Source organism: Melanerpes formicivorus, unplaced genomic scaffold (genome assembly GCF_026170545.1).
Source record: "Melanerpes formicivorus ecotype bairdi unplaced genomic scaffold, bMelFor1.0.p_v2 SCAF_14, whole genome shotgun sequence".
Classification (NCBI taxonomy): domain Eukaryota; kingdom Metazoa; phylum Chordata; class Aves; order Piciformes; family Picidae; genus Melanerpes; species Melanerpes formicivorus.
Window position 1 is genome coordinate 8,569,509 of NW_027142366.1, and position 18,679 is coordinate 8,588,187.

The 18,679-nt window shown below is 44.2% G+C and overlaps 2 protein-coding genes across 4 annotated transcripts in view; both read right to left on the reverse strand.

Moving 5' to 3' along the window:
* Positions 1 to 1,276, reverse strand: part of VPS35L (VPS35 endosomal protein sorting factor like) — a 53,004-nt gene extending 51,728 nt beyond the window's left edge. Inside the window, exon 1 of the mRNA XM_068146832.1 lies at positions 1,203 to 1,276. Coding sequence (XP_068002933.1) covers positions 1,203 to 1,219 — 17 coding nt within the window. The 5' untranslated portion in view covers positions 1,220 to 1,276. The remainder of the gene's footprint in view (positions 1 to 1,202) is intronic.
* A 274-nt stretch (positions 1,277 to 1,550) lies between these two features.
* Positions 1,551 to 18,348, reverse strand: CCP110 (centriolar coiled-coil protein 110). Of its 3 annotated transcripts, none has more exons than XM_068146835.1 (15): positions 18,268 to 18,348; positions 17,179 to 17,335; positions 15,759 to 15,887; positions 12,810 to 14,454; positions 12,227 to 12,348; positions 11,897 to 12,080; positions 11,134 to 11,273; positions 10,642 to 10,758; positions 10,033 to 10,134; positions 9,638 to 9,754; positions 8,751 to 8,830; positions 7,173 to 7,235; positions 6,572 to 6,631; positions 5,925 to 6,007; positions 1,551 to 3,580 (listed from the first exon to the last, which is right to left on the reverse strand). In XM_068146835.1, exons 2-15 carry the CDS (start codon positions 17,323 to 17,325, stop codon positions 3,528 to 3,530), a joined length of 3,042 nt encoding a protein of 1,013 aa, XP_068002936.1. In that variant the 5' UTR covers positions 17,326 to 17,335; positions 18,268 to 18,348; the 3' UTR covers positions 1,551 to 3,527. The 3 variants fall into 3 exon arrangements, with proteins under 3 accessions (XP_068002936.1, XP_068002935.1, XP_068002937.1); XM_068146834.1 differs by having other exon boundaries at positions 12,227 to 12,351; XM_068146836.1 differs by lacking the exon at positions 5,925 to 6,007 and having other exon boundaries at positions 12,227 to 12,351.
* Positions 18,349 to 18,679: the final 331 nt, after the last annotated feature.

Sequence of the window (18,679 nt, forward strand, 5' to 3'; positions counted from 1 at the left end):
AGACATGCATCAGTAACTCTAGGAACTGCATCTCCCTGTAATTTTCTTAATTTGAACACTTAGTGCAAGATCTTTGTATTCAGTGCCAACACGAGCTAATTTTTTCTCACACAGGTGATTAATCTTCAAAGCACCTTTTTAGCATCCAACAGTGCCTTAAAACAGTGACACTAGAACTATTGTGTGTTGCTAGAAATTGACTCTGCCTCTTTAGTCTGTAGCCCGTAAACACCGTGACTCTTTCTAAAGAGCTTATGAAAAAAAACACCCAACTAACAGTAGCTAAACTGTGTTAGTAAACTTCAATTCACAGTACTTCAATTCACAGCCTCGGCTGGCGAGGCAAGAAGCAGGCGGGAGCTGCCTCTCGCTGCGAGCCCGCAGGGACCCCGCCTGGCCGCGGCGGGAAGAGCGCTGCTTGCCCCCACCGGCTGCAGAGACGGAACACATCCTACAGAACGCAGCGGGACCAAACCGAACACCTGCGGCCCTTGAGCAACTTTCGTGCTCCGTTCGGGGCAGACGAGCCCTCTGCAGCGCGCAGAGACCCGCGGCTGTTCTCTCTCTCTCCCGGTCGCAGCAGTGATCCTGTCCCCCAGCCGCCTCCCCAACAGCTGGGCAACGCGGCCGGCTCCCGCCAGCGCTCGCTGGGACCCGCAGGGCCCGCTCCGGCGTGACAACTCCACCTAAAATCGTGCAGAGCTCTACCACCGGCCCGGCACACGCTGGTAACCAGCGTGCTATTGATCTCATCCCTATACTCAGATTTCTCCTGACAACCGCCGAAGGAACCGCAGGACCGCACTCCCAGGCCAGCCGGGCTGCGGCACCCACCGCCCCGGCTTCTGCCAGTGCTCGCAGGGGTTCCAGTCCCTCAGGCCAAGCGGCCCCGAACTCCGCCAGCAGCAGCCCGAGGGTGATTAGCCCTTTCGCTTCCTGAGGGCGAGGCTCCCCGAGCCCCACAGCCGTCGCCCGGCAGAGGACTTCCTCCGCCGACATACCCGGGCATCTTCCTCCCGTCCCCGCCTCAGCCCCCCGGCTATGAGGGGTGCCGAGGATGACTGCTGTGCTCATACAGCTGTGGGAACCCGCAGCCCCCTCACGGCCAGCTACCCGGCCCGGCCCTCCCCTCCCTCAGCACGGCCCCGGGGGCCGGGAGCAGCACAGCGCCCAGCACCCCTCGTCGCCCCGCAGAGCCTCACCACGGGAAGGCAGCCATCTTGCCGCCCGCTCACATGACGCTGCGCCGAGCAGCGCCTTCCGCCGCCATTTCCCGTCCCGCCCAGCGGCCACGAGCGCCTGGCCCCGGAGCCGGCGACCGAAGGCGGGAGAGCTACCGGCGGCTGCCACCGCGCCCCCGCCGCCGAAGCGCCTCGGAGCCTTTTTGTGGAGCCTTGCGTGAGCTGCTCCACGCGGGGCAACGCCAGAGCCAGAGCTGCTCAGGGACGGGAGAAAACACCCTCCCGTAGCGGTAGGAAGTGCAGGGTTGCAGAGGCTTGCCTGCCAGCATCAAGCGACTTTTCCCACCCAGGCAAAGAACATAAATGCAGTTCTTGTTAAAGTTTTAGAGTTTATTGTGCAGTATGCTTTAAGTAAAAAGCGAGACCGGTGAAAACGAGAAATAAAAGTACAAAAATAAATAAACCTTTGTCATGATACCACAATTCCACACAACATAAAAAGATCATTAAATATGTATAAATACAAAACATCAAGTACAAAACCAAATCCTGGCACTTGTCAAGAGAAAGGCCCCATGAAAGTCAAGGAAAAAAAATAACCAAACCCTTGTGCTACGATGTTTTATTACACAGAACTGGAAGCATGCTCAAAGTAAAAGAGGGTTCAGCTGTGAAACCCAAACGGAATGTAAGCATTCGTTTTTTTACTGACATTTAAAACTAACCCTATTCTTACATCAACCTACTACCTCTGCTAAAAATAAATACAGCACATAAAAGATCCTTTGAAAACACCCATCTTCAGCACTGATCGATCGACAGCACGTTCTGTCACCTGGGACACAGGTTACTCTTCTCGTTGAGATTGATTTTTTTTCCCTCCCCCCTTTTCAGATGCTTTCCGCTCCCTAAAGAAAGTTGAGATTCAAATCAGAGCTTTGATGCCTTACTGGGTGAGCTTGCCTCAGGCATTTTCTGTATAGCATCTAACATCTTTTAAGATCCATAGCATTCCAACGAAGGAAACAGTTACTCCACTGGTGTAAACGCTTAAATTTACACCATTTAAAGGAGCCCCACACACAGACCCCAAGCTTTCAAATAAATGCCACAGCAAGGAGCCACCAAGCAGTGTCAAAGTGCTTAGGGAGCATTTCTGCCATTTTCCAAGTATGCAACTTGGGTAACTTACTGCCCGGTGTAAAACAGGTTTCAAACAGTGTCACTAGATGCAGATGACAGACTTGGTGGCAGGTAAAAGCCACAACTAGTGCTTCAAGCAAGTCAATTCACTCCCCCCTGCCCACAAAGATACACTTCTTATCCCATCATTGATGTTTCATTTTCACACTATTTAACACTATGAAGTTTTAGGTCAGTCTTTTCACCCCTAGATACATGTCAAGAAGTTAACAAGATCTGGAAGTTAGAGAGTGTTGCATTGTATCGATAGGGTGACAATAACAAGCTGCAATTCATTTCACACTCTGTAGTCAGCTCTCTACTACTGCTGCTACAGAGCATGAGTAAGCACTGCAAAGCCTTACACAGCCAAGCTTTTCCCTGCTATCATGTCTCAAGATCATCAAAAGGAATTACAGAATTCTGCTCCCCCCTCAAGCTGAAGGATAATATCCATCAGTAGAAAAGACCAAGGTAAAATATGATCATGATCTAAAATGCAAGACAGCACAGGGGGGGGAAAAAAAATTCCTAGGACTCTTCCAGCACAGTGGTTTGAGCCACCATATGTATAAATGTGCAGTTCTGGTGCAGCCCTTGAAAATCCATCTGTCTGCCCATCTCTCTGGATCCATGTCTGTCCAACTCAGGAGAAATGCAAGACAGTTAGGCCATTAGTATTTAAATTGAGGTAATCTCATCCACACAAAAAGTACATTAAAAAAAAAAGCTGCTGACAAATTCACTGTTGGAAGAGCTCAGTTTTGTTTGAATTCACTTTTTTCCCCCCCTCCTTAATTAACTGCTTTAACTCTATGGTATGAAACTAAAATAGATATACATACAACTCAATGCTAGCAATCATACACAGAAACTGCAGGTTTAAGTAATGCAAAAAATCTTGTGACGAGTGTGAAAAAGTTAACATTGCCCTGTGGTGGTCTTTAAATAAACAAGATTATGAAGCTTATGTGCACAGAGTAGTATGAAAAGTAGTAAGCTTTCACATGCACAAGTATTAGAGCTTCACAGCCCTTTATTACTTCAAGGTGGTTGTAACAATGTGTCATCGTCTGGGAGGGACGAAGTGTGTTTGCAGTGTTTGCGTGGATGCTGAGAACGCCATCATTAACAAAGCCTTTTATCCCAGGGAGTGCTGTCGTCTTAAATTGTCACAACATTTGGCTTCTTTCTTTGGGTTCTTCCTGCATATACTCCTAGAGATGAAGTGGAAACATTACCATTTTACAGTTAGCAGTGCTGGCTTTTGTAACACGGTTATCCAACAAAAACAGATGAAAAATTCAGATAACATGTTTAAGCACCACTACATATTCAGTGCCTACTTTTAATAATGTTTTCATACTGTTACACCCAAAATGCCTTACAAAGACTACCTATAGGTTTGAAAGTAATGACTTTTTATGTCATTTCCTTCCTCAGTAACTACACCTCTCCTGCTACTCTAAAACATCTACAACCACAGTTTGCAAGCTTTTAGAAGAGAAGTCTGGCACATCACTAAGACAGGGATTAAATGACTGATAAGCTCAATTATGCCATGTACTACTTCTAAGCCAACTAGCAATAACAAAAAAACATCATACAAGTCTCATACTTAAGATGACTCTTTCCTTTTCCCCAGCTGCCACATGAATAAACCAACAGAGTGTTGCAGCTATTCCATATGTCGATAGACACAACTGGAAATAAAAGTGCAGTGTAAGGTCATCAGGCACAGCGCTTATAACAAGGAACCTGCTCAAGTATGAAAACAGCAATTATGACAGAAAACCCTCTCCACATGGAACAAACATAAGACATATCTATTTAGAAAGCCATATTGCACTATGCATAGCACAAGTAACAAGGGCTTAGCACTGCAGGCTGCTATCAAAAGTAGCACAACTCAGCACTGATTAGGTTCAAGCAGTTCTGGAGTGTCCAGCAACGTGAGAGCAGCCATTGACACAAGGCAGAGGAAATCGTACTGTGAGGTGCAGAGCAGTGGAAATGGAAGACAGCAATGGAAAGAATGAGCAGGCAGTGAAATGAACAGGACTAAGTGCCATGACTTGGACAATTATGACTGAGGGACTGAGCAGAGCAGCACACAGTGCAGATTGCTCTCACTGTATGTCTGATGCCAGACGTAAATGCAAAGAACACTGTAGATCATTGTGATCTGAGCATGGATTGTATCATACCGGGGATGGCACCTACATCTCAAATCGGTGCCAGACTTGATGCTGACACCACCCTTACACTACCACTCCTACAACCTCTGTCATACTGCAGCCAGTAGAGGTCTTAATTGTTTTGTTGTCCCATTTACCAGTTCATACCAGACATACTTTAGCAAATTTGCAGCTGAAAACCTGCCTTAATGGCTACCTCTGGTTGTTATAATTATATGGCTCACTTTATTTTCTTCTTCATACTTCACAGAGATTATTTACTACCTTTGCTAATTTTTCTCTAGTGTCACTAGTTACAAAACAAGTGCTCTGCTCCACTTTCATGGTGACAGCACTGCCAGAACTGGCAACTGTAAAATACATGAACAAATGCTGGCTGTAAACTCATCACTTGCTTTTCTAGTTTGCCCTCCTTTTTTTCCTCTTCAGACTGAAATGTTACAGATGCACATGCACAGTTTCTTAGTATGTGTCCTCCTGTTGCCACTTCTCTTGTTCCCAGAGTACTCTGAAAAGACCAAACACTCCAGGAAAACAGCACATTAAAAAGCATACACACTGCACTAAAACTCATAGATACTCCCTGCCAGCATTGCTCTAAGGCAGTGATAAAAAAGAATTCCCTTTATAGGAAAGATTTGATACTTAAGAAAGATAATTCAGATCACTATGGAAAGCAGTTGAAATCCTGCTACATTATAAATTTGCCTTATTGAGCCCAAATATTCCCTAGTTTTATATGTAACTTGTGTGTCCTTCATGCACGAATGGACTGATAACCAAGAGGTCCAGCACTACTATGAAACGTTTTTAGTCAAAGGCAAGCAGTCAGTAAGCTCTGTATGCAAGTACAGGAACACTCCACTTTTACAATAGGGTCATTATAACTCAAACATTGTGCAAGATGCTCCAGTACCATACATACAGTTTTATGTCTGTATGATGACTGAACACCCACTGCTAAGTCTTATACTGTCCTTCCTGTCCTTTCAACAGGCTTAGTGCTGCAGAGAAGTTGTATACAGAGCTAAGAATCAAATGCCATTAACAATCTAATCCAAGTCTGGTTTGTCTACTATTGGCTTCTCAAACTGTTGCAGGGAATACATCTGGCAAATTTTTTTGTGACTGGGCAGCTAGTGAGTGAAAGCAAATGAGCTGTGTAGTCCATTCTATACACTATGTTTATAGAATTTGGAAGTGGATGGTTAAGTTATCAGCACGTGTTTGTTTAAAGAGGTAACTTTAAGACATAGCAAAGCAGGTGCACAAGAAAAGGAAAACAATATGTTGCCCATTTACTTTTTTTCTAGATACTAGTAACTTATTCACTATAAGATCCAAGCACTCATTTTCTACACACCTGAAACAGCCTTGTTAGACACTCTGCTCTCTGAGGCCTTCTTTTTATTTTGCTCAGCCCCCTTCATTGAGCTCTTAGGGGTGCTAATTAAATATAAAAGGAGTTAATAAGTCACTTGCAATAATGTTGAAAGACTGTATCTGAAAATATAGACACTATCAAACTCCACTTGGCATGAAAACATGTTTACAGTGTCCCACAGAGCCTCCTCCTGAGTCTGTGTACAATTCCTATTATCATTGTTAGGGCTTACATAGATACATTAAACAGGAGAACATCTCCCTGTGAACAGACTTTAAAACCTCTACTCAAGAAACTGATTCAGTTCATATACTGTGGCATTAAAGCCTACATATAAAACCAAACACATTTCTTCAAAGTGGAAGCAAAGCTTCATGGAATGAATGTTACAAAGAGAAATGTTGGGACACAGTGTAAATGGAGACAATACATTAAAAAGGATGAGAACACTAAATATTTTCTTGCAGTATAAGGTAAACCAAAGCTTCATGACTCTCAAAATACTGAAAGAAGCCATTATTCTTATTTTGTAAAACAGATGCACCAGTATGTGCAAATATTAATCTGAAATCACTGTTCTCTTGCTTCTGGCATTTATTTAGGCTGTAAAGATGCTGTGTCCTTACCCTTGTCTGCAAAGCAGCCTGTGAACTGGGGCATTCTGTCCTTGGTTTGGTTGAAGCACGCTGTTAAAACACAAAACAGAAATCAGTGCTTTTTTAACCCTTCTTTTTAAAAAAGAAGCTCCCAGGCAAGGCTGAATCAAGCATCACATTTCACAGAACAGGTTTCAGAAAGGCTAACAGTTTCTGTATTGCAGATGACATGCAGGCAGAAGTGGTGGGAACTAGAATTCCAGAATAGGATTGCTGCTTCTGTTTAAAACAAAGCCAGAAAATGACAGATGAAAACCGTCATTACATTTGGTTATGCTGCAAAGCAAGGAAAAGTAGGAGCGTCAAACTGAAGCTTAAGAGATACTCCCAGTGTATCTCAGAGAAAAACCTTGAACCTGGCACAGAGATTTAAAGCCATGAGAACTGATTCATTCCTAATTTCTAATGACCAATAAATCCCTTTCTCAGGCCATGCTAAATCAGATTTCATTCCTGCCACATGGTGGCAGGAATTGGGGTGACTGGTGAAAAGCCAGCAACGCAGATGAAACAACCTACCACTAGAAGAGAGTTCTTTGAAAGCATCCTAAGACAAGCAATCTTCACTCACCGGCTTTCAGGAGTTTTTTGTTTGATGATTATTTTTTTACTTGGCATTCCCATTTCTGAAGCCCTAGAGAAACAAAGTGTTGAAACATACTTAAACCATAAAAATCATCACCTAGGTCTTAAATAGAAACAGTAAAACACACTCCAACAGGATGGACATCTACATGTATTACTGCCAGAGCAATACTACAGATTACCACCTTACATTCATACGCAAATGTAACACAACTGTGTTGCAAGGTAATGCCTGCCACTGTTCCCCAAAAACACTTTGTCAGAGATACTCTTTAACATCTTCATTGATGATCTGGATGAGGGGGTTGAGTCAGTCATCAGCAAGTTTGCAGATGACACCAAGTTAGGAGCAGATGTTGGTCAGTTAGAGGGTAGAAAGGCTCTGCAGAGGGACCTCGACCTACTGGACAGATGGGCAGAGTCCAATGGGATGGCATTCAACAAGTCCAAGTGCTGAGTGCTGCACTTTGGCCATGGCAACCCCATGCAGTGCTGCAGGCTGGGCTCAGAGTGGCTGGAGAGCTCCCAAACAGAGAGGGACCTGGGGGTACTGATTGACAGCTGCCTAAACATGAGCCAGCAGTGTGCCCAGGTGGCCAAGAAGGCCAATGGCATCCTGGCCTGCATTAGGAATAGTGTGGCCAGCAGGAGCAGGGAAGTCATTGTGCCCCTGCACATTGTGCCCTGGTTAGGCCACACCTTGAGTACTGTGTCCAGTTCTGGGCCCCTCAGTTTAAGAAGGACATGGAGACACTTGAACGTGTCCAGAGAAGGGCAACAAGGCTGGGGAGAGGCCTCGAGCACAAGCCCTATGAGCAGAGGCTGAGGGAGCTGGGATTGTTTAGCCTGGAGAAGAGGAGGCTCAGGGGTGACCTCATTGCCCTCTACAACTACCTGAAAGGTGGTTGTAGCCGGGAGGGGGTTGGTCTCTTCTCCCAGGCAACCAGCACCAGAACAAGGGGACACAGTCTCAAGCTGCACCAGGGGAGGCTTAGACTCGAGGTGAGGAGGAAGTTCTTCACCAAGCGAGTCATTCGTCATTGGAATGTGCTGCCCAGGGAGGTGGTGGAGTCACCATCCCTGGAGGCGTTCAAGAGGGGACTGGATGTGGCACTTGGTGCCATGGTCTAGTCATGAGGTCTGTGGTGACAGGTTGGATTCGATGAGCCTCGAGGTCTCTTCCAACCTTAGTTATACTGTGATACTCCATCCAGTATCTCTACTGCTAGGCACTTTAGAATGGCTCATAAGGTAACTTTGGAGCACTTTCTACAATTTACAAAATCAGCCATAAACTAAGTGCTCACCACTGGAATACAGCATAAATGCACAACTTAGAACAAACATTTAGGATATTTTTTCATATGGGAGAAAAAAGTAAGATCAAACTATTATTAGCAATGCACCACACACTTGAAGACAAGGGATTCTTTTCATCCTTCCTAGGAAAGATATCAGTTTGCAAAAGCTCCAAAAGCTACTTTTTTCACTATTTCCAATGCTTTCTACTCATCCTCTTGCATCCTGTCTCACACCACCACCACCGAGAAAGAAGTGCACGTACTTCATGTACTTTTTCCTGTCCAGAGATTTCTGTGTAGCTGTTGAAAGTGTCACTCTCTCCCTTGGGCTCTTCACTTTATCCTAAAAAAGCAAAAGAATCAACCATAACATTAGGTACTGCTCCTATTGGGCTTAACCCCATTTGACCTGCCCCTACTTAAATAACCATTTTTGTTTAAAACCACCAAACAAGACCACCAGCAATGCTTTCAGTACTGTATGCATTCAGGCTACATTCAAAAGAGTTATTTATCTTTTTTAAAATTGAAGGATCTTCCTTCTATGACCAGATTAATAAAGTTTGTGTGCCATAACCAATTCCTGTTACAGACTTTTTTGTTATTCTTTCAGAGTGTTTTTCATTCCAATTTTTATACACCTCACATTAAAAGTTTCAGCATAGTAACATCCTTATTGCTGTCTACTACTACCTGAAGGGAGGTTGTAGCCAGGTGGGAGTTGGTCTCTTCTCCCAGGCAACCAGCACCAGAACAAGAGGACACCATCTCAAGCTGTGCTAGGGGAGGTTTATGCTGGATAGTAGGAAGAAGTTCTTCACAGAAAGACTGATTGGCCATTGGAATGGGCTACCCAGGGAGGTGGTGGAGTCACCATCACTGGTAGAAAGAGACTGGATGGAGCACTTGGTGCCATGGTTTAATTGATTAGATGGTGTTGGATGATAGGTTGGACTCAATGATCTCGAAGGTCTCTTCCAACCTGGTTTATCCTATCCTATCCTAGAGCACTGACTTCTCATTTCAAGAAAGTTCCCCACAGTGGCATAATGAAGCAACAATTCAGATTTGCAAGACTTTTTACTGCATGGGAAAGAATCTCTGAAAAGTGATTCCTAAAGCAGCCGAGATTCTCTCCAACCCAACGCACCATTTGCCTGAGCATCTTCTCTTTCCGCACTTCACGGTCGTGACGCAGAATGTTCATCCTCTCCGAGGCCTCCATCGTGAAGAAGATGTCGTGGATGTCATACAGGGCTGCTCGCAGCTGGCAAAAGTAATTATCATGTTAATAAAACATTCAGTCCAACTGACACTCAACATGGGTTTGGTCATCAAGCTCTTCTTGCTTTCAATATGAACAAAACACTTGAAAAGATACTTTCTGAAGCCTCTTTCAAAGTGTCAGGACAAAACTGGAATCTTTGCAGCCACAGTTTAAGGTTTTTACTTTAAAGAAAGTCACTGTGATGGTTTCTGTATTTGTGCTACAAAAGCAGAACGGCTAGGGAAGGTAAAAAACAAAAAAGGTTTAAATTGTGTCACCTGAGCCATTACTCTTTCATGAAGGGATGCATCTTGAGCTGAAACACTTCCTCTTTTTAATGGGGCTTCAGACTGAAAATTTTTTATGAATTCCATAGTATCCTGGAGAAGACAGGAAAATAAGATCAAGCACCAAGCATTCTCCTTCACAACAAAGCAGTCACTACAAACTGTAGTACAAACTCAGAACAAGAGGACACAGTCTCAGGCTGCACCAGGGGAGGTTTAGGTTGGATATTAGGAAGAAGCTCTACACAGAGAGAGTGATTGCCCATTGGAATGGGCTGCCTGGGGAGGTGGTGGAGTCACCATCACTGGAGGTGTTCAGGAGGAGACTTAATGGGGTGCTTGGTGCCATGGTTTAGTTGATTAGGTGGGTTGGATGCAATGATCTTGAAGGTCTCTTCCAACCTGGTTTATTCTATGTATTCTATGTACACCTTCTTTGTTTACTTGGACCTTGTGACACTAAGCAACGCAACACTCATACATTCAGGTGACAAGCATTCCCAAATTCTTCTGAAAGCAGAAAATGCTCTTCAGCTGTCAACTGAAGACAGGAGCAAAAACAGGAGGACAAGATGAAGAATATAAAAATGCTGATCTTACTTTTACAGTTTGCTTAAGATGTTTCAGTTTTTCTGTCTGCAGGAGTCTACGAGTGAGAAATCCCTTTGCCACAGCAGTGATCTTGTCAAACTTCACTTGTATCTCTGGACTGAAATACTTGAAAAGGAAAAACAAAACCCAACCATTTTCTAAACACTCAAAAAGAAAGGGCAAGAATTATGAATTATCTGTCAAAACCCATCAATCATGTGGCCTAAGTTTTCAAGTAAGAGACAAGCTGTTGGTAAAGGTTTTGGCTAGACCAGATGTACCTCCCCATAATAGCAACTTAGCAGAAGCAATATACTGCTTTATGGTTATTTTGTGTACATGAGAGAGAAAAATGTCCTATACAGTTCTCATGTAATCAAAGTCTATATAAGAAGGGACACTCAACTTTTCTGTGAGATTTATTGCTGAACAGCTATTATAAAGTTATCAGTGTGTTACAAAAACTAGAGCAATAAATCAATCTCCTTTCTTTTTCCTTACCTGAGTCCACCTCGTTTTGATCCTGTTACTTGGCCTAGATACTGAGGTTTTTATAACTCCACTACCTGATGGTCCCCAGAGAAAGAAGGAAGTTTCACTGGTTGAAGTAAAGGTGTCAGGTGCTGTAGTATGAGCAAAACCTGCATGCAAAGCAGAACGTAGAGGTCAACACAGGCTTTTGTCTGTAAGAACCATGTTTGCGTATACACACAGATCAGAGGTAGCAGCTCTGTTTACAAGGTCAAGCAGCAATCTGAGTATTTCTGACACATATCCTAGCCAAATTTGCTGAAAAGAGAAAACATTCCGTAATACTCTGGAACAGATGAGAGGTGTTCCATCAGCTACTATTGTACAGCTGAGAACCCTTGCCAGAGCTCCTCTAATCCTCCTGGCTCACTTCTATGCATCTGCATGGCATGTGGATGACTCTTCTGTGCCAAGAAGCAAATCCACACCCTGATCCTTGATCAAAGAGTTTACTCTTAGCTTGTTTTCCTCAGATACGCCCTCTAACAATTACGTAACAACAATACATGGAACAGTCCAAGGACAGCTGAAACTGTGCCGAACGCCAGCTAAACAAAGACCCAGCACAGAAATTGCTTATGCATGCTGTCAACAGCTGAAGGCAGCAGCTGTCTACATGTCCTGACCAACAAGTGCCTTAGGACAGAAGGCTGCTTTTCTCAGTACAGTGGGGCAGCTGGCTCAGCCAAGCACTGCAGAGCAAGACACATCCCATTGCACCCCTCCGTTTTACCAATGCTGGTAGAGTTTGCATTATGGACTGTCTCCAGCTGAGACTGCACACTTTCCAGCAAGCCACTTTCGCTTTTTTTCCTCCACTCCAACTCCATCCTACTGTTAATATTCACTTTGGAAATTTCTATCTCCGTTGTAGTGACCTTCTTCCCTTTCAACTTTCTCTCCTGCTCTTCCAGTTCCTGCAAAAGAAAGAATAAACTGTGAGAGGGCTTTTCCTAACTCTGCAAAGCAATGGAATATGCATTTTAAAAGCAGCTGTTTCTGACAAACTGCAATACCACACACATGCTCTTTGCTCAGATTTTTTTCCCTCTTTTTACTTTACCTTCTGCAGTTTCTCCTGTTCTCTCTCTTGTTCAGCTATCAGAATCGACAGTTGTTGTGCATGCTGTTCTTCAAGTCTCTTCCTCATTTCTTCAAAGGCCAACATTTTAGTTTTTAAAATATCTTCTGGAAAGATAAAAGAAATTATTTCATGCTTGATACTTTGTCATTTGTGACCTTTGCCAGACATGCTTATAACAGGAGTAGTTTGCATTGTCACTAAAAAAAACGCAACTATCTTTGCACTACACAATGGAAACCTGCTCAGAGAACCTCATTGGTTACTGCAGTCCTTCAAAATATTTGCATGTTCCTATCTGTGGGACAAGCACGTGAATGCAACAGCAGCAACACCAACTGAACCTGTATTAAAACAAGGACACCAAAACCGTCTAGCTGTAAGAACTGTACACCTGCACTGGCTTCAGTGAATTAAAATATTTATGGCACTTCAGCTTGGTTTAGTAGAGACACAACACTGGTGTAACAGAGACACACCACTGACTAATCATTGGGGTTTTGCCTACATTTACAAACTGAGAAGTGAGTTTAAGAAAAACCCTCAGCTAGAGAAAATCTTTTACCTTTTGCCATACTGTCAGGGGCTGCATTCTTGGTAACGTTAACCGATCCCACAGGATATTTCTGCTCTTGCAACCACTGCTTCTCTTGTTCTTCCGCTCCAACTGCTAGGACGCAGGGACTGCTTTCTTTCTGGCAACTGTCGGTGTCCAAATCAAGCCTACGTTTCACCTTCTCAAAACTGTTCTCTAGGAACTGCTCCTTTGCTGGAGAAACACTTGGAGTGTCCACCTGCTGCCGCACGGCCTTGCTCTGCATTAGCAGCAGGGATGGGTTTTCTACATCATAAGATTTATTGAGTTCCACTGGAGAATTACATTTAGCATTTTCTAGAGCAACAGGTGGTTTGCTTTCATTCGCAGTTAGGAGCTTCTGCGCTACTGTAGACTGACTGATGGCAAATGGTTCGTTCAGTTTTGGAGCCACAATGTTAGTACTGGTCTCCACTTTATAGGGCCCTCTGCTGTCCATCACTACCTGTCCTTCCACTGTAGCTGACAACATTCCTTTGCTTTCCAAGTGCCCAAAGGAATGGCGATTCGGTTTGCCAACTCCCAACCCATCACAAGGGCCTGAAGTATTCCTATTGACACCAGGAACTCTGCTAGGGCAGACCATGGAGAAGTCCAACATGAACCTGGGCACTGATTCAGACACGTTATTTTTATCAGCGATGTCTTGCATGATTAAATCCATGGCTCTGCCCTTGCCTTTGGGACTCAGCTCATAGGCATTCACAGGGCTGTTTATCACAACGTGTCCCATGGACAAAGGCCTCGGGCGCCTCCGGTGCATCTTAGGACTCATGCTCGGCTCTGGGCTGGGCAGCTTGGCGTAAGAGCCCATGAGGCTCCTGAGAATACCGCTGTCACGATCGAACGTACAAGTCTTTCTGAGTTCTTCATCTGAATCTGAATCCACCAGTGGGGGTGTTCCAACTCTCACAGGTATGTCCACTTTAGAAAAGCTGGATGAAGCAGACATATTTGTGCTCGTTGTATGAGTAGAGGCACCCTGAATAAAGGTATTTGATTTACTAAGACTGGGTTTATCAAGTGTCAGAGCAGTGCAACTCCTGCCTGCAAGCTTTCCTCTTTCTTTCACAGAGTCAGTTGTTTTAACACCATCATTTTCTTTGTCTGAGTGGCTTTCACTTATACTCCTCTTTGAACTACTTTTTGAGCTACGCTTGGCTTGCTCTTTCTCCATATGCTCCCTCGATTTCTTCATCAGGTTCTGAAGACTCATGACATAGGGATCCTGGACTTCCTCAACTGCTGGTGGCACTCCTGGTCCCCCTTCCTTTTGCAAAGCATTTGACAGAAGCTTATCACGCACGCTGTCAGGAGATGCAGCCCTTGGACAAGGTACCTCTTTTGAGACCTGACTCTCACTTTGTTTTGAAAAAACATTTTCTTCTGCTGCTTTAACTACTTCTGTCATATTTGATGTCCCCTGCCCAGTACTATCTGCTGGTTTAAGTTCTGGTGTCTTTTCAAGCTCCGTGGGACCATGGCTTTTAGGAGAACATGCCAAGTTGACATCTGACAGAGCTGCCAAGTCAGTCGAAGCTTTTGAATCTGGATCAGGGCAAGGATTCTCAGCCTCTCCTATGTTTGTGTCACTCATATTGGGTCCTTTCCTGATCTGCAAATACAAATTGGAAAAAAAAATCAGGTGTTTTCAATGAAACCTCCTCAGATTCCCACAAGCTTTTAACACCAATTAAAGTTTTCAGTTCACCTGTTGCCAGTTTTCTGCAGGTTACTTACAACACTGAGCTCTTTGCAACGAGAAAGAGGTTTATCAGCATTTGCACTGATACCAAATATCTGAATGCAAAGATTCTCTTTGTTGGGATATATTCAAATAATTTCATGGCCTCAAATTCTCTTGCAAGATTCCCCTTAAAATATGAAAAAATGTTTATATTACATATGAAATAAACTGAACCATTTCAGCATAAAACATAAACTAAACTATAGAAGACTAAGAACGACTAAACAAAACTCCTAATAAAAAGAGTGAAGCTACAAAATCATTTCCTTACTCATCCAGAGACCATTACATATGAGTTTTCATTTGTCATGTACTTGGAAAACCAACTTTAGTTGAGAATTAAATACTACTTCCAGCCAGCATTTGTTCAAAAGAACTTTCACAACAAAACAACGCTGCAGATTATGTGCTGCAACTCAGTTATTGAGGGGACATCTTAGGCAAAAAAACCTAACCATACTATTTTTGTACTGAACAATGTTCCTGGTCTGCTCTTCAAATCCCAAGCCAGATGACTGTTGCCATGTACACTCTAGCAAGTAATGCAAACAAGTAGGTTTTGTTTGCCGCCTTAGTACTGCAACAAATCCAGTGTTGTCTGTACTTCTTTAACCTGTTGGTTAAACACTGTGTTACACCTGTTTCAAAGACAAATAATATGGCTTGATTAAATGCATTTAATAATTTCAGCTTAAACCTCTACTAAATTCAGTAGTGAGCAGCAAAGAAAACAGTTGCAGAAAAGCGATGAAGCACGCAACAGAACTACAGGTTGTTGCAAGGGTAATTTGAGTAGAGTTTATTGCCTGATTAACCTACAAACCTGCAAACAAAGCAAGCCTGCTGCTTTGATCAGGTGGGGTTGTTCATTTGTTTTTACAGTCTAGTTTTTTCAAACAGTTACAAAAGCAACAGTCAGACGTCTGATGTGGTTTGTCTTTTGCATATAATAAAGTAAGCAGTGAAACACAAATCAGCTTAGGTATTTATTGTCACTAAATAAACAACTATCAGGTCACAGAACATGAAATACCAGCAAACAGTTTCAGGAGAGTTAAATGCTGTTCATTTCATGTTTATATTGGTGAATACTTAAACCCCAGCACCTTCCCAAAATGTCTAGTAAGATAAGTTTTATGTGAAGCAGTAAGGAGGCTCTGGACTAAGGCTACCTGAACATGTTCCAGAATCTCCTGTACACGATCCAGTAAAGCTCTTTTCCGTAAGTTCTGTCTCCAGGTCTCTAGGTCCAGTGCTTTCTGTTTATATTGCTGGATTTCCTTTCTCTTCTCAAGGCTAAGCTGCAAAACAGAATACAAGAAACATGGCAGAATGTACAGAAAGAAAAACAACAGAAAAGGGTAGAATGACAACCACCTAAACTGAGACCTTGCACACATTTGAAATGTCAGCTTCTTTTTAACCCATGATTTTTTTAATGGAAGGTGCACAAGATGCCTTCTTGGCACACATGCAAATGAACAGGAAATTAAAAGGTCATTTATTAAACATTTGCATGGCTTTCTAAATAATTTGCATGAAGAGGTACATGCTGCAGTAACAACTTCAAATGTCCCAAGGCTCAGATCACAGGACAGGGCTTTCCTAGGAGACAGGAGGTTTGGGCATCCTGGGGAATCCTCTGTGACTGATCTTCCTTCCTGTATTCAAACCATTAAGCCCCATGAAGCACTAGCTTCCCTCTTGAACCAGAAATTAATTTCACAAGACAGAAAGGTATGCAGGCAGTCTTCAGGGCCCTTTCAACAATCACATTCTGAAAATCTTCCCAGTTGCTGCTTTAGAACGTGTTGTTTGGATAGAAGTCAAAACTAGGTCTACAAAACTACATCTGCAAGACAGTTTCACCAAGTTCTACAAAATTAAGTAGTCTGAAATCAAATTATGCATTTCTCCTATGAAATCTTAAAATACCCACCCATGTGTAAATGTAAGACACTACAATGCATCATTTACACTCCAGTGTGTATCTGCATCACAACTTTTGGAGCTCATTGTTGAGGGGTTCAACACTCCCCACCACTGAAACAAGGAAGCCAGCTGAGGTATTGCAGACTACCAACAGAGTTCTGTTGGCTCTGTTTGCGTTAAGCATGGAATGACTTAACACAATTGATGGGTTGTAAGCCCGTGTGAAAAAGGAATTTACTTAGAAGCTTTTCACCATCTCAGTACTTCCTTGTTGCACTTTTTCTTTTTCTCTTCTTCTTTTTGTTTTTCGACACTTTTAAACAAACTCACATGTTCAGTATTTGGAATGTCATCAGTCAGGCCCAGCAACAACATCCATTTATTTAATACCACAAACATTTTTACTCCCCTTGTGAAGACAGCAAATTTCAGGAAATGAAAGGTAGCGTAGTTGGTGTGAACAAAAGTAACTCTGCCCCTTCACTTCGTAAAGTTAATGCTAGGGATGCTCAGGATACACCAAGCAGCAGGCCAGGTAATACCTCACACAGGGCTGTACCTTCAGTAGAATTATTACATGTGAGCATCCAAGCTAGTGCCAGCAGCAGAGAAAGCACACCAGGGAAGGAAAAGAAAGGAGGGATATAAAAAAAGCCTTACCAGAGGGGAAAGCACAGGAATGCCATGGAACTGAATGAGGGAGATATTTTTGTGCTGAATGGTGAAAGGGCTTTCTCTTTTTATTGCTTCTTCCTGGATTCTAGAAAGATGCTTCTTACAGAATATTTCATAGTCCTCCATCTTCATGTTAACTAAGCTGCAAAGAACACTAACATTATTCTTCCACATATTTCCAGCCCCATGATGAGAAAACACCACCACAACTAATTCAGCATTGCTATCTTCTAAGAAACAAATTATACATTAAAAAAAAAAAAAAGTCTTTCTTTTCCTATGATTAACAAAACCTGCAACCCTTTTTTTTTCCCCCTGTATAAAATCTCCATATATATATACGCCAAAAAACCCAAGATGATCACAGGTACACTGAGAAGAAAGCAAGCATTGAAATAATGAGGATTCACAAAACTTCACATGCTACAGATAACCTTCGTTTCCATCACAGGCTAAACCTTGTAAGATCTCCCACCACCCTCAGACAGATCCTATCAACTGTAAAACAGCCATAAATAAAAACTGCTGCAAAATTTAAGTAGCAAAAATGAGAACTAATTAAGCTGGTACCAAAGTGAAACCAGTCTCCCCATTTAGGGGGCTGGAGGGATATGTGCATTGCTCCCAGGAGCCTCCTCCTCGGCACATCCCTGGATGAACAAACGCGAATGCATCCACACGAACACAAAAAAAAACCCACATTGCAGCCGTGTCTACACATCTCACATTCCCTATCGCTACCAGCACCACTTGCCACGGCCTGCCAACGCTTTTGTTCCCCTCGTACACTCCGTCGGCTGGTTTCTGCCTCCTTCTCGCCCGCACCCAGCGCTCCCCGGGCCGCCTGGCAGGACCTCCGCTGCCGGGCCGCAACGGCAGCCTCGCCTTGCCTCCCGCCTCTCTCCTCTTCTCTCCCTTCGCCTGCCCCCCACCCGCCTCCGGTGCCAGGTAACACCGCAGGGCCGGCCTAGGCATCGCGACCCTCACCGCCCGGCGCCAACGCTCCCACCACAGCCGCTGTTCCCCCGCGCACAGCCCCCGAGACCTCCGCGCTCCCGGCGGCGCGCTCTGTACCTGTGCGGGGCTCGGCGGCCCGGCGCCACAGGGCCCGCGCGCCCTGCGCGGCGCTGCCTCACCGCTCCCCAGCAACCGCCCGGCCCGCGGCACTACAGAACCCAGCGCGCACTGCGGACCAGCTCCTCCCTCCGCAGGGCGGGACGCAGCGGGTGCTGGCGGGCCTCTCTCTCGGGCCCAAAGCGCAGGGTGAAAAACCTCTGGATTTGGGCTATAGAGGGAGGAGAGCTATGCTGTGGCGAGAGCACACCTGCAGTGCTGTGTCTGATTCTGAAGCACAGAGAGACATGGAGCGGGACACAGAAATGGTCGGAGAGCTGCAGCACCTCCCCTGCGAAGACAGGCTCAGAAAGTTGTGACTGTCGAGCCTGGAGAAGACCCTAGGGAGACATTATAGCAGCCTTCCAGTACT